This window comes from Bombina bombina, chromosome 1 (assembly GCF_027579735.1).
Source record: "Bombina bombina isolate aBomBom1 chromosome 1, aBomBom1.pri, whole genome shotgun sequence".
NCBI classification, from domain to species: domain Eukaryota; kingdom Metazoa; phylum Chordata; class Amphibia; order Anura; family Bombinatoridae; genus Bombina; species Bombina bombina.
The window spans coordinates 604,470,856-604,486,786 of record NC_069499.1 but is presented as its reverse complement, the minus strand read 5'-3'; the positions used below and the strand labels follow the sequence as shown (position 1 = coordinate 604,486,786).

The 15,931-nt window shown below is 36.7% G+C and overlaps 2 protein-coding genes across 4 annotated transcripts in view; one reads left to right on the top strand and one right to left on the bottom strand.

The window, feature by feature from the left end:
* The window catches only part of TAF7L (TATA-box binding protein associated factor 7 like), a 43,610-nt gene extending 38,634 nt beyond the window's left edge, over positions 1-4,976 (bottom strand). Inside the window, exon 1 of one of the 2 annotated variants that reach the window (XM_053698956.1) lies at positions 4,873-4,976. The gene's annotated coding sequence lies outside the window, so the exon portion shown is untranslated. The remainder of the gene's footprint in view (positions 1-4,872) is intronic. The other variant, XM_053698957.1, reaches the window with a different exon arrangement.
* Positions 4,977-5,013: 37 nt separating this feature from the next.
* LOC128645738 (magnesium transporter NIPA2) lies at positions 5,014-15,821 on the top strand. Of its 2 annotated transcripts, none has more exons than XM_053698954.1 (7): positions 5,014-5,114; positions 5,460-5,605; positions 12,349-12,405; positions 12,479-12,569; positions 12,651-12,811; positions 13,948-14,212; positions 15,124-15,821. In XM_053698954.1, exons 1-7 carry the CDS (start codon positions 5,077-5,079, stop codon positions 15,428-15,430), a joined length of 1,065 nt encoding a protein of 354 aa, XP_053554929.1. In that variant the 5' UTR covers positions 5,014-5,076; the 3' UTR covers positions 15,431-15,821. The 2 variants fall into 2 exon arrangements, with proteins under 2 accessions (XP_053554929.1, XP_053554930.1); XM_053698955.1 differs by having other exon boundaries at positions 5,050-5,120.
* The last annotated feature ends 110 nt before the right edge of the window (positions 15,822-15,931 follow it).

Here is a 15,931-nt window from a genome sequence, read left to right as displayed (position 1 = left end):
TTAGTTGTTTGTTTGGCACGGCATGAATAAGGGATAATACCCGAAACGTCGCCAATTTTTCTGTCTTATTATAAATAAATATAAGATTTCTGCTGTCACCTGCTTCCTCTCTTTTGATACTTTGTGGAACCTGGAGCAGTGGTTCCTTGGTGACGTGCATTCCATCCCAGTGTGCTGACATCTTTTGGTTCTTATATTGATTGTTACTGCTTGGTCTGTGCACCTGGGACTATTAAAATGGAGGAAAGACAAGCATGTCATATTCAGACCTGGAGGCTGCCAGGATTACTACCCTTACTAAAGGGTCAAGGGAGTTTTTGAAAACTGCTCCATCAGATATGACCTCTAAGGAATTTGAGAGACTGTCAAAGAAAAATCTAGCATTTGACCTGCATGCTACAACATTAGCAGAATACCATCGAGTAAAAAGGATCCCCCGGGGCCTTAGAATGAATGCTCGCCCTACTCTTATGAGAGACAATCCAGAATATTGTAATAAATTTGAGCATATCCTTAACAAATGTTCAATGGATTTAATAGTGTTAACGGTGGAATGTTTGAACCGTGAGATAGATGAGCAGAGCATTAAATTAACAGAGATGGAGAAAGAATTAAAGAAAGGATTACCAACAGAAGATTTTGACACACTGATAGCCGATGTGAATAAGCAGATCGCGGAATCCAGAAAAATAATCGAGGAAAGAAAGCGCATAAAATTCACCAGAGATGAGCAGGATTATACCTCTGGGAGAATTTACCGGTGGCGCTATGACCCTGAGGGAGCCAGACGGAAAAACACCTATGGATTTCAACAACGCTTTGCTCGTAACAAATCCCAGAGCGGAAGCGGAAGTGACTCGTCAGAGACGCCGGGGGAATCAGACGGCGAAAGAGACGCGGTGGCCGTAAGCATCAAGGCAGATACAACCGCCAAGAAGAAAAAATCAGACCGCCAGCTGAGATCTACAAGTCGGCACTAAGATCGGATGACGATGACCCTGATGCTGCATATGTAAATGTGGTAATATGTGCAGATAACACAGATAATGCAACGGATATGGGACAATCTATTACTAAAAACGCAATTAACATCTCTAAGCATGTACTTTCTGAAAATCAACTTGAGCTCCTTAACAAAGGCTTTTCTTTTTGCCCAGTAAAGAATTGTAATTTTTTGAGCTCCAGAAAGTTTTATATAGATTTTTTAGAAGTTTGAAACTCAAAAACAATGTTTTTTGAACCAAGACCTAAATTTAGTAATGAGAGTCCTACTATCCATTTGCATCAGTTTGGTCTTAAGAAAAAAAGTTGTTTTAATCCTGGCCATGTTAACCACAGTGTGGAAACTTATGCTGCCCTGGTACAGAGGGATATTAGTCTTCTACAAATGCAGATTGAGAAATATAAAAATAAAAAAATACATAAGAAAGGCTAATAATATCTCAGATGAGCAAATATAAGCTTTATATTCTCTCCAGAATAATTCAGATATTATTTTAAAGAGGGCGGATAAGGGAGGGGCGGTTGTAGTTTTAGATAAAGATTATTACATTGATGAGATCTATAAACTACTTAGTGATATAACAGTATATAAAAAGCTTACACACAATCCTGTATTTAATATACAAAAGGAAATAGGGAAGTGTTTAGATAATGCCTTAAAGAGTGGTATTATTAGTAAGGATGTTTCTTGATAAAATTCTCCGCCCATATGTAGAAATGTCCAGTTCATTTGTTAAAGATACTGGAGATTTTTTAAATAAATTGAACTCGCTAGAGTTAACAACCAGTAAATTTATACTATTTAGTCTAGACGTAGATAGTTTATGTACGTCAATTACTCACACCAGCGGAATGGGATCAATTTATTATACATTGTTATCAGATAAAAAATACAGTATTGCTCAGATTGATTTCTTCATGCAGTTACTTTCCATTATCTTGTACGGTAATTACTTTTTATTCAGAGACGATTATTATCTTCAATTACAGGGTACTGCCATGAGTTCCAACGTCGCCCCTAACTATGCCAACATTTTCATGAATGTCTATGAAGAGAAATTTATATTTTGTAATGATTTATTTATTCGATGTGGCGCTATATCGATGAGATTTTTGGTATATGGTTGGGCGACGTTGGAACCCTGGAGAAATTTGTAAGTGACTTCAATTTATCGACTAATCACATTAAGTTTAAACTCATATGGAGTGAAGAGTCTTTAGACTTTTTGGATGTTAGGATTATTAAAATGGGTAATTCTTTCGTTACAGATCTTTAAAGAAAAACCACAGACCGTAATAGTTTACTCAGATATGACAGTGCTCACCCTCCATCACTTATTAAGTCCCTTCCAAATAGCCAGTTACTCCGTGTCCGCAGAATTGTCTCATCAGAAAATCTGATCGATAAGAGATTGACAGAGATGGGTCAGAGGTTTACTGATAGGGGGTATCCTAAAGATATGATAAATAAAAATATTAATATTGTTAAATCTATCCCTAGAGATGTTCTGTTGAAACCAAGTACAAATAAGAAAGTTCAGAACCCTAGAACCATTTTTGTTTCAAAGTATAATGCTCAGAGTTCAGCAATCCAACGTATCATTCGGAAACATTGGAATATTTTGTCCAATTGTAACCCAGACATTAGGGAGTTTCAAGAATATCCCATGCCAGCCTTTAAAAAAGGTATGAACTTACAAGAGAAACTAGTTAAGGCAGACATAGGCCCAAAAATTAAATTGAAAACAAGGTTTATTTCGTCTAAAAATAATGGTTGTTTCCCTTGCCTGGGTTGCTCTTGCTGTAGTAATATGACAAAAGGTTCTATATTTTATCACCCCCATACTGTGAAAAAATATAACATAAAGGGTTACTTTACCTGTCTTACCATTTTCATCATATATATGGTTAATTGCCCGTGTGGGAGGGTCTATATAGGTGAATCGACTTGCAGTGCGAGAGACCGTATAACTGAACACAAAAGTAATATTCGCACTAAAAATTTAAAAGCTCCTCTTGCATATCATTTTTTGACTGCTGGCCATTCAATTAGTCAGCTTAAATTTAAAATCATTGATCATATTGTATTACCACGGAGAGGTGGTGATAGGGAATTACTGCTGAAGCAAAAAGAATCTTTCTGGATTCATGAATTGGGGACTCTTACTCCTAAAAGGTATGAATAAGGATTGGGACTTATCTATTTTTCTATAAAACATTTAACTAGACATTTATTATATTATATATAAAGATAAGTAACTTAAATGTTATTAATGTTTGAAGAAATGTTTAAAAATGTTTAATAATATTTAACAGTCTAAATGCTGAAATGTAGCCACTGGCAAAATATGAGAGAATGTATTGAATTGTTACATTTAGAAAGAGCTATGTCTCTTTATCACCATCTGGTGGTGTATAGTTGTGTGAAAATGTGTGAACTATTGTAGATATTGTGTTTAGTAAGGGTTAATTACTCTTTATCGCCACCTAGAGGTGTATGGGTATATAAGGATGTATTAGTTGTTTGGCATGGCATGAATAAGTGATAATACCTGAAATGTCGCCAATTTTTCTGTCTTATTATAAATAAATATAAGATTTTAGCTGTCACCTGCTTCCTCTCTTTTAAAAACAATTATATGTCATGGAGGAGGATCTACCCTATGTATATTAACGTTAAAACCAGTGGTCCAATGGTCATTAACCCTTTTAAAATATCTGTTATTAATTCAAGAAGTGTGGATTACAGCACCTATGCCTCAGTTGGCATCAATGTATGTGCCCAAAACACCATTGGGCCAGTCAAAAACAATTCCATATCATGGAGGGGGGAATCTACCCTAGACCAGAATTCGTCAAATCCAGGAGCCAGAAAGCCACTGCCTCCTAGCATTTTACACCTAGCTCCTAACTTTTGGGGTATTATATGTATATAGATATATATACACACATACCACTGTCTGGTTCATAAAAGTATGTCTAGCTCCTAAATATTCTTACTGGCTCCTACATTTTAAACAGATTTGTCGACCCCTGCCCTAGACATTTTGTGGTGAACTTGAAGTGAACTTTAGATTATCTCAACATCTTCCCATTACAGGGTTTTTCAGGTTTGGGATATGAAGGGTTTTAATTATTTATTTCAACTGGCAGAGGCTGGAACAAAGCTAAATAAGTCTTTCGACCAAATTCAAAAATTAGAATAGGACATCCCCAAACAACATTTTTTTTTAATTTCTACAAGTTAGACCATTTTTTTTTTATCAAACTATGCAGCAACTTGGTACAAATTGGGACCTGGGTGAAATTGAAAAATATATCCTATATTTGCAGCAGGTAGTCATTCTATTACTAATTGTTACAAAATGATTTCAAGAAAACATGGACATATATATCTAGATTTAATTACCTCTGTGTAACTACATTATAGGAATCATATTTTTTTAACCTCAATTTAAAGCACCCTGACGAAAAAAAATTGAACAAGAAACCATCTTCTATGAATAAGAAACCAAATACCACGAATAAGAAACAGCTTGAATAAGAAAACAACTTCATTATCGTGAATTTAATTCACAAATCAGAACCCCGATGTAAATACAAAGTAATTGTATCATTTACTATTAACTATTTCCACATACTGTAATACGATGGTGCAAATCGGCTAATTAAAAACAGTATTTGCGTTCATTGTTGTTAAATAAGTAACTCACATAAGGCTAAAAATACTATCGTGAGCAATTGATTCTGGATGTGACTACTGATGCCAACTACCAATTGGCAAAAATCGGAGTGTAACACGCAACTTATGGGTACCGTTTGCTTTTTTACTTTGAATAAAAATTAAAGATGACCCTTATTAATTGTTACCTGAAAACCTCAGACTTTCCACCAACCCCGACAATAAACTTCACTGGTCATGTAGTGTATCAATCAAACCGGAAGTGAGTCCTACAATCAAACAAATCCCCCCGGAAACTGCGCATCTGGTGTATTGTTTACAACATTTAGTCCAGTCGACAAAAGGGACCTCCGGGTACAGAGACCGGAAGACTTTTTAGTCGAGGAAATAGAATGAAATTGGATGGAAGACAGGAACTGAAGTCAACAGAGTAGTTGTTGAGTGATAGGCGTGGGTCACAGTTGCTGAAGTGCATGTGATAGAGAAGGGAGCTGTGAATGATGTGTGTCACCTATGTAAGGGGACAGATGGAGATGTGTGTGATAAATAGAAGGGGGGATGTTTAGTGTGTGTCTGTGATATATAGAGAACGGCTGAGTGTGAGATAAAAAGGAGGCATAAACTGAGGGGGTGTGTTACAGGACGCAGAATCTAAATGTTTATTATGGTTTGCTTCATTAAATGAGACTTGGAGTTAAAAGGTTTCTTACAGATATGTGTTATAATTTGGACTCTACATTTTCTGAAATTCTCTTTTTATTATGTCCTGTTTTAGACTCGATATGGAAACTTCTGGAAGTCACTATGAGTTCTACATTGGGTTGGTGCTCGCTGTTTCCTCTAGCATATTTATTGGGAGCAGCTTTATACTAAAAAAGAAGGGTCTGCTGAAACTGTGTGGTCGTGGGCAACTGAGAGCAGGTGATAGTCACATCAAGACTGCAGTGTCTCAATATAAAATAAAGCTGGGAAGGCGTGACACACACCTAAGACAAAGTGAACCTTTCTTTCATCAGATAGAGCATGCATTAAAAATGCATTTTACTTCTATTTACAAACGTTTTTCTCTTGGTATCCTTTGCTGAAGAGCACATCAAGGTAAGCACAGGAGTGTGAATGTGTCGAGCACTATATGGTATAATTAATTGCAACAATGTATAACATTACAAATACCAGCCACACACAGTCTACTTGAAAATGTTTGTTTAAAAAGACAGATAAGCACTTTATTACCCATTCCCCAGTTTTGCATAACCAACACTGTTATATTAATACACTTTTTACCTCTGTGATTACCTTGTATCTAAGCTTCTGCAGACTGTCCCCTTATCTCGGTTCTTTTGACACCTGCATTTTAGCCCATCAGTGCTGACCCATAAATAACTCCACAAGATTGAGCACGATGGTAACTATATGGCACACATGAACTAGCAATGTCTAGCTGTGAAAAACTGTCAAAATGCTCTGAGATAAGAGGCAGCTTACAAGGGCTTAGAAATTAGCATATGTGCCTTAGCTTTCAACAAAGAATACCAAGAGAACAAGCAAATTTGATTAAAAAAGTAAATTGTAAAGTTCTTTAAAATTGCATGCCTTTTCTAAATCACGGAAGTAAACATTTTTGACTAGATATTTGTCTGTGTCATTCTCAGTAAGTGGGAGAGATTTGCCATATCTTGTAGCTTTCAATTGTAGAGTTTCCCAAGGGCTTTGCCACTGTGAATCCTGGCTGATTATTTAGAATTGTTCGGTTTAGGAACAAGTAAATAATTCCTTTAACTTGCTATTGGAAGTACATAGCACTAATTGCCATTGTCCGGTTGTGGAAGAAGGATGTGAGGGAGGGATAGTAAGACTCAATGCAGATGATGAGAGTAGTGGAAGGGGATAAATAGCAAACTGTCGAAATTATTATTTTTGTTCAGTCTTCGCAACAGATTGTAATGATAGTGAAATCCTATTAAGGATGTTACTTTAAATGAAAATGTTGGTACTACTTCTCTTTTTACAGAAGAATAAGTTTCAAGGGCTTTATTAAAAATAAAAGTAAATAAGTCTGTGGGTCCAGATAATATTTATCCAAAGGTACTAAGAGAACTTCAATCAATGACAGCTACTCCATTAGCTGATTTATATAATCAGTCACTGTTAAAAGGAGTTGTTTCAGAAGACTGGACCATTGCTAAAGTAGTCTCTCTTCATGAAAAGGGTAGTAGTGAAGTTTCTGTTAACTATAGGCCAATCAGTTTGACCTCAATTGCAAGGACATTAAAGGGACAGTATACACTCATTTTCATATAACTGCATGTAATCGACACTACTATAAAGAATAAGATGCACAGATACTGATATAAAAATTCAGTATAAAACTGTTTAAAAACTTACTTAGAAGCTTTCAGTTTAGCTTTGTTGAAAAGGTAGCTGGAAAGCCCACTGCAAGTGGGAAATAAGACACTCCCCCTCCCCCTTCTTTTGCATATGAAAAGACCCTTTACACAAACAGGAGCAAGCTGGAGAAGGTAGCTGACGGTATTCTCATAAAACTTTGGGGCTTGGTTAGGAGTCTGAAAATCAGAGCAAAACTATACATTTTATTTTTTTTTAAACTTTATGGGCTATATAAATAGATCATCTACAAAACATTTATGCAAATAAAAATTGAGTGTATAATGTCACTTTAATGGAAACTCTTTTAAAGGAAATACTTGTGTCTTACTTTCAAAAAACTTGGAAGACAAAAGATAATGTCAGAGTAATCTAATTGATTTATTTGACTGTGTAAATAAATTAATAGACCAGGGAGGAGCAAAGCATTTGACACTGTCCCACACAACAAACTTATTCACAAAATGTATTGCCTTGGGGTAGATGCTAAGATTGTTAAGCGGGTAGAATGCTGGCTTAAGGATAGAAGGCAGAGAGTTTCATTTAATAGAGTATATTCAAATTAGAGGTCAGTTACTAGTGGTGTTACCCAAGGGTAAGTTCTTGGCCCTGTTTTGTTTAACATGTTCATCAGTGATATTGGAAGTGGGCTCCAGGGGAAATTGTGCTTGTTAGCTGATGATACAACATTTTGTCATACAAAGACAGATTGCAGCCTCCAAAATTTGCCTTTAAAAAAAAAATCAAAAGCACCGGGAGTGCATGTGAAAGAGCAGGCAGCGCTATAGCTACGCATTCACACACTGCATGTAAACCACAGTAGGAGATCTATGAAGTAAAGGTGGCTGGCTGCGGTCAGAAGTGTTTGGTAAGCTTGTGCTTTGTGAGTTTGGATGTGGGAGGGTTGTGCCTGGGTTTCCACTACACTGTTCTGTTTTCAGCTATAGGACTCCTGTCCTAACCTTGTTTACCATGTTGTTAATAACTCAGAGTTGGATATATTTTTTAGAACATTGTCTAACAACACTAGGTCTGCAAACTGTTCTAGTGAATTAAATTGAGTGTTCAACTCAGCAGGAGTCTCATTCCCCCCCTCTGTCCTCACTATGGCATTATGCAGACACATAAGCTGAATATTTCACTCACAGCTCTGTAAAACTATCTCAGGATAATATTTCACAGAGCCGTTTGTGAAATATTCAGCTCGTGTCTACAGAATACCGTGGAGCAGTCAGGGAGAAATGGTGCGAGGTGAGGGGATTGTAATTGACATATATTAGCAATTACACAGACGGCTCCAGCATGGGGGCTGGCTGTAAGGACATTTGCTAGGGAGTGAGGTGAAAAAGCCTTGCTATTTAGCTGTGTGTATTACGGATTTATTCATATGCAGTTAAACCACTGCAAGGTTTATCATCATTTTTAGAAGCTTTAGCAGCAAATATACTAATGCATGTCAATTATAAACTTTATTTTCTTTTGATGCTTTATTTAAATAGCACATATTTTTTTGGGGGTGTATAATGTCCCTTTAATCATGTATACTTAAAAAGACATGAAACCAAAACATTTTCTTTCATGATTCAGATAGAGAATACAATTTTAAACAACTTTCCAATGTACTTCTATTATTTAATTTGCTTCCTTCTCTTATCCTTTGCTGAAAGGTTTATCTAGGCAAGCTCATGAGCAGCAGAGAACCTAGGTTCTAGCTGCTGATTGGTTGCTGTGTATATATACTGATTGTCATTGGCTCACTCATGTGTTCAGTTAGAAACCAGTAGTGCACATTGCTGCTCCTTCAACAAATGATACCAAGAGAATGAAACAAATTAGATAATAGAAGTAAATTAGAAAGTTGTTTAAAATTGTATTCTCTATCTGAATCATGAAAGAAAAAAATTGGGTTTCATGTCCCTTTAATTACACAGTTTAAAAAAAAACACATCCTGTATAATGGTGACATCTTCTGGTGAGAAATTGGTACTACAATTTAATTTTTTTCCCTTTCTTATCTAAACAGAATGCTCAGTTACATGTAAAACACATACAACCTATATATACAATTTAAAAAGAGAATATTGCACAAAATACTAGATTTATCTATCCTCTGATAAGAAAGGATATTCTACTTTAAATAATCAGGGTCCAATCAAAATCCCTTTTAGAGGTTAAAGGGACATTATAAACTAGATTTTTCTTTGCATAAATGTTTTGTAGATGATCCCTTTATAAAGCCCATCTGGTAGTGTTTTTATAAAAATGTATAGTTTTGTTTTATTTTTTTAAGAACATTGTACTGATTTTCAGACTCCTAGCCAAGCCAGATGTATACACCCGTTTACATACTCCTGCAGACTCATCTTTATGTTACCTGTCTTTTCATATGCAGTGAAGGGGGAGGTGGGGAGTGTTTGCTCTTTTTGTTTACCCAGTCCCTTTCAGTGGGTGTCCCAGACTACCTCATCAAGAATACTAAACTGGGAGCTTCTAAGTAAGTTTTTATTTTTAAAGGTTTTAAACTGGATTCTTAAGATCAGTATCTGTGCATATTCTTCTTTATAGTAGTGTCTATTTCATGCAGTTATATGAAAATTGGTGTTTACTGTCCCTTTTAAGGACTCTAATTTATGTATCCAGAACATCTCCCTTTTATTTGATATTCCCTGTCTCCACTTCTCCTGAGTCTGGGTATTTGTCCCATAATCTGTAATTATTGTTATTATCGGTTATTTGTAGAGCGCCAACAGATTCTGCAGTGTTAGTAATCTCAATTAACTAATATTATGACCCTTTTATCATAAAGCTGCAATGTCTGCAGCTCAGACAGGGATAGCATCCAGTTTTGACAAGTTCTATAGTTCTTTGAACAACATTCTTTCCACTTCCAGTATCTACATGGACTAATACGTTCTTCAGACTTTTATTTTTTTTTTAAAGGCTACCATAGGTTGACTATTAAAGGTATCTACAAATGGGTTACATTTTCTCAATATGTACCAATATTTCTTCAATATATGTGTAATCTTTATTATATTATGTAACAAAAATATTTTTTCCATCTTTTTTTCATTCTTGCCATTGTCAGTTGCATTGATTACTGTATGAAGTTGTTCTTCCACTAGCCTTGCCCCTAACCTCAAATTTGCCATATTGGCAAGCCACCTAGGGACTACCCCCAAAAAAATAGTGGGGTAGCCGGCCCTCTTGTATTCCCCTTAATGAGGTTTAGCACGAATTGAACTTAGGAAAATTGTTCTTTGCAATAGTAACTATCATGATTGTTGATACAAAACTGATAATTCACCTTATAAAAGCATGTGATACCATAAAAGCTAAGGGAGGGAAAACTAAACAAAAGATCACATAAATTGCCTAGAAGTTTTAACCAAACCCTCCCTGGTTGAAAGTCAAACAAGCACACTTTTTAGATGTATTTTACAGGAAAAGGCTGCAAAATAAATAACAAACCTATATTGCAATAATATTTCACTTGCAATAATGAAACATTTTATGCGTTGTTGAAATGTCAAGTTCAATGGTTCTTTAAAGGAACACTGAACCCAAATTTTTTCTTTCGTTATTCATATAGATCATGCAATTTTAACAACTTTCTCATTTCCTCCTATTATCAATTTTTCTTTGTTCTCTTGATATCTTTATTTGAAAAAGGCTTTTTTTGGTTCAGAACTCTGGACAGCACTTTTATTGGTGGATTCATTTATCAACCAATCGGCAAGGACAACCCAGGTTGTTCACCAAAAATGGGCCAGCATCTAAACTTACATTCTTGCATTTCAAATAAAGATACCAAGAGAATGAAGAAAATTTTATAATAGGAGTAAATTAAAAAGTTGATTAAAATTTCATGCTCTGACTCACGAAAGAAAAAATTTGGGCTCAGTGTCCCTTTACGTATACATGACTATGGGCCTATAGCAGGCCCGAAATGTAGCCTTTTTTCCTATGGACCCTGCAACAAGAAAATAAAGGTCCTTTTAAATTTTGGAGGCTGGAATCTGTCTTTGTATGATTCATTGATGAGACTTGGTAGTCTGTGATTCCGTGACCCAGTGTGCGGTTTTCCACATTGTTGAAAAAGATTAAAAAAATTGTTAGCAGAGTTTATATTTCAGGAAGGGTGGATCAAATGAACAGTAATATTAAAAAAAACGTAGGGGACTGTGAGAATAAATGGGATCTAAAATGTAATATTACCAAGAACAAAATGATACATTTAGGATCCAAAGGCAAATTATAGTCTCAATAGTATATTACTGACTAACTAAAGAGGAACGGGACTTGAGAATTATTATTTAAAATTTGGTAGACAGTGCAGCTAGTAAGGCCAGTCAAATACTTGGTTGCGTTGGGAGAGGTATTAGTAGCAGAAATAGCAAGCTTCTTATGCCACTTTACAGATCATTAGTTAGACCAAATCTGGATTACTGTGTACAGTTCTGGAGACCATATCTGCAGAAAGATATAAATAAACTAGAAACTGTCCAAAGGAGGTTTACTAAAATGGTGTATGATCTAAAACATACAAAGAAAGACTCTATAATCTAAATATGTCAAGTTTAGAGAGAAGGGAAAGAGGTGATATGATAGAAACCTTCAAATATATGAAGGGACTTAGAGTGGAAACTAAAAGCATTTTCCACAAAAGAGAAATACCAAAACAAGGGGTCACAATCTTAAGTTAGAGGGTAGTAGATTCAGGAGAAATGTGAGGAAACAGAAAGGGTGGTGGATTCATGCAATACACTTCTAATTGAGGTGGTGAACTCACAGACTGTAAAAGAATTAAAAAAAATGGCTGGGACATGCATAAGGCTATCCTAAGAAAAAGTAATATGGGTAGACTTGATGGGCCTTTTGGTTCTTATCTACTGTCAAATTCTATGTTTCTATGTAATAAGTTTTTTACTCAAGTATTCCTAAATTAGCACAGGCACATTACAATATTTAGTGATAAACCCAGTCTAAATTTTCCATAAACCAGTATGTGAGCATAAGAAAATAACAAAGAAGTACTTCCTCAAATAATTACTTGATAGCACCTTAATGTTTCCACACCACTGCCATATCCTTTATCTTCCTCCTGAGACACCCTGCATAACAACTTCTCTTTTCCACTCGTTTGTATAACCGTTGGGTTTGGGTCAGAATGTATCCCTAAACGTCACTTATCTTAGCATATTCTAGTCATTTTGTGGAACAGGGGTAGACTCCATAACACCTACTTGAATGGATTTTTATGTCCATCTGTCTTGTAGGTCATGGTGGTCATGCTTATCTCCGGGAGTGGCTATGGTGGGCTGGTCTCTTGTCTAGTAAGTATCCAATGCTAAATCCAGCGGCACAGTGTTTAATTCTTTACCATTTCTACAACTTTATTTTTTTTAGTGGGAATTGGAGAAGCTGCAAACTTTGCTGCGTACATATTTGCACCAGCCACATTGGTGACCCCATTGGGTGGACTGAGTGTTCTAGTAAGGTGAGGGTACTAATGTGGGTGGGAATTTGAAATTAGCTTGTAAACCTGACTCATTCATGACTCGGCCTCAAACCTTCACAGTGCTGTCCTCTCCTCCTATTTCCTGAGTGAGAAGCTGACCTCTCCAGCTAAGACGGGTTGTGCTCTAAGTATTGTGGGCTCTACAGTCATGGTGCTTCATGCCCCACAAGAGGAGGAAGTGTCCACGCTCAGTGACATGGAGGAAAAGCTCCAACAACCAGGTTTGAAGTGGTCTTTAACTTCTGATCAGTGCTTTTAACCCTCTCTAGTATATATAACAGACTTTCTTCTATTATTAAAAACTACAGGCTGCTTGTGAGGCCTCTCTACAATCCATAAAACTTTTAATAACATACATTACATTGCTATTGGCTAAGAAATGGACACTGTTCCTCTGTCATTTTTCTAACCTCCCATTATATATAAATTTCACCACAACTCATCCAGTCAGCCCATATTCCTACAGGAAATGTAGGGCTATTAATTGCTTTTTGTAGATATATGTCCTGCATTACTTTTTTTATTTCTTGCTGCATGGTTTGTTTCCCTTCTTTTAAACAACTTGAAAGAACTTAATTTCTCTACCAGTTACCAATAAGTTTGAGTAGTAATGTTACACTTTGCCAAGTTAAAAGGGACGTGAAAGTGCATTAGATCATTTCATTATTGCTCTATTACGTGCAAATAATTAAGTAACTAACGCCTGAAAGGGGTTAAACGTAAAGTTAACCCCCCCCCCCCTTGATGCTCTTAGGATGTTCCATGCCGTCCTAATAAGCACTGGACTTTAATGCCCTTAGGATGGCATGGGCCATTCTATCATTTGCAGCCTCCTGCTCCCTTCTGTATTGAAGAAATCAGAAGATCCGACTGGGGTATGTGCCTAGCATCATAAGCAGTCCCCAGACGCTGAAGTGACGTGATCACAGCAACGAACAAGTGACTTTACATTAGAACTTTGCCCCTGTCCCGAAGGGGTTAATATTTGCTCCAGAGCTTAATTCACTATTTGGGACCTAGCTAAACACATCTGGTGAGCCAATGATAACAGGTATGTGTGCAGACACCAATCAACAGCTAGCTCCCAGAAATGCATTTCTGCTGCTGAGCCTACTTAGCTATGCTTTTAAAACAAGACACCAAAAGAACAATCAAAATAGTTAATTTGATAAGCAGCATAAATTGAAAAGTCTCTTAAAACAGCAGGTGCTATTTGTAACATGAAAGCGCTTTAACTTTAGATATTAATCACTTATTTGTTCCCTTTTTAAATGAAAAGAATTACCGTTGCATGTCTCCAGTGTGCCCACCACTGCAAATATTGTGGCTTTCTAACAGTTTATTCTCTATTCCCCAGGATTTGTGGCCTTCGCCTCCTTGGTTGTCCTGCTCTCTCTTCTCCTTGCCTGTCTGGCAGCACCACGTTGGGGTCACAGTAATGTATTAGTGTATGTGCTGATCTGCTCCCTTGTGGGATCCCTCTCAGTGGCCTGCGTGAAGGGGCTAGGTATTGCTATCAGAGGCATATTCTCAGGCATTGCTGTGTTTAAGGACCCACTAGGGTGGCTGCTGTTTCTTTGCTTGTGCATCTGCATTAGCATCCAGATCCACTATTTAAACAGGTGAGTCATCAAACCTGATATCTCTGTGCTTGTTATTCTCATTCTGAAAATATCTATCAGGAGTACCTATACCTGAGCATGTAACGCCTGTCAGTGTGGTCTACTTGTGCACATAGTACAAGATACATTTCTAATTCTTCAGAACCAGGCTTTAGTTTCACAATTTGTGTATATTTTATATGAGGCAACTGCTGTACAAAACACATTTTCAACTTCATTCATATCCCAAATGCATATTGGTTACTAGGACAATTACTTAATCTTAAAATCAGCAGGTAGTTACAAAGTATATGCTGTGTGTGTTATATAAACCAGACAGTAGTGGCCTGCTTTATAACGGTTTCCCTTCAAGTATTTATGTTGCTCTGCTTATTCTATATATAATCGCAAACTGTTGCCTTTAAGGGACCCTAAATACATTTCATGCCCATCCCTCTTATTATGGGTGCTGCTATTATGAAACCTAGGTTACACTGCAGGTATCTGAAGGAGTTACTGCACATGTGCAAACACGTCAGCACTGGAATGTAGTGAAAGACAGACTTCAACATGGCGGCACCCATGATTAGAGGGAGGCAGGGAATAACCTCAATACTATGCATATAAAATATTTTTGTTTAATATTTTGCATACATTAAAAGAGAGAAGCGTCCAACCCAGGAACCTGACAATAGCGTAATAGCTTTCTATAGCTAGTTGCTACCATAGGAGCAGCCATTTTTTGCCCAGCAAAAGATTTAATGATTTTTTGTTTGTTGGTATTTATTACTTGGTGCTATGTTAGTGAGATCTCTGCATCTTTTGAATCACAGCATATTGTCTTTACATGTTCTGTAGATAAGCTATGATGTTTTTATTTTCTCCCATTCTGTATGTTTATTGCTATGTATTTACATATCTCCCTATTGTAGGGCCCTGGATGTGTTCACTACATCTCTGGTAACCCCAATCTACTATGTGATCTTCACTTCATGTGTCCTTGCCTGTTCTGCTATTTTGTTCCAGGAGTGGCGTCACCTGAGTGTAAGCAGTGTTGTGGGGACAGTTAGTGGATTTGTTACCATCGTTTTGGGCATTTTCTTGCTTTATGCATACCGGGAGCTCCCCCTGCCCCTTACATTACTTCCCCTATACCTGAAACTGGAGGATAAAATTGACCTGAGAGATAAAAAAGAAAGATCCAGTCTCCATGAGAGAGTGGGAGCATCTGTTGGATAATCAGTAAAGGGGCCCTATTAATTTTATTTACACTGACCATGCGTCATTTAGTCAAGTTTGACAAAGCAGGGGGAAATAAACTTCATGCGCTTTAAACTCTGTCTTCCTGTTGACAAAGCGTAGCATATACCTGCCTGGAGAGACAGAAACAGACATTCCATATGACTGCGTAAGGAAAGAACTTATGCACCATAACTTCACCGGACACTGGAGCATGCACAGTAAAGTGTTGGGAAATATCACATTCTGCCTCCTGTCACTAAAGTGAGGCACAGTCTAAAAGTCCCATATGTCTCCTCTTTGTGCTGTGCCTTATGTACAAATACTTTACTGCTACATTGTTGAATTCAGACTTTCTGGTTAAATTAAAAATTTAAAGTTTTATTTTCAATATTCATTTGTGCTTGTTGCTGTTAAAGTTGGTTTTATAGCCAATGTTAACTTTTTGATGTATTAAGATTTGTATTTACACGTTTACTTTGTAAAAGCATAACAGAAATT

What these genes read in the sequence shown, in the direction of transcription:
- LOC128645738 (XM_053698954.1), top strand. Translation starts at nt 5,077, where the DNA reads ATGAAATTGGATGGAAGACAGGAACTGAAGTCAACAGA. An exon ending in GTGGGCTGGTCTCTTGTCTA is followed by an intron (nt 12,406 to 12,478) that starts GTAAGTATCCAA and finishes TATTTTTTTTAG; the next exon opens with TGGGAATTGGAGAAGCTGCA. An exon ending in CAGATCCACTATTTAAACAG is followed by an intron (nt 14,213 to 15,123) that starts GTGAGTCATCAA and finishes TCCCTATTGTAG; the next exon opens with GGCCCTGGATGTGTTCACTA.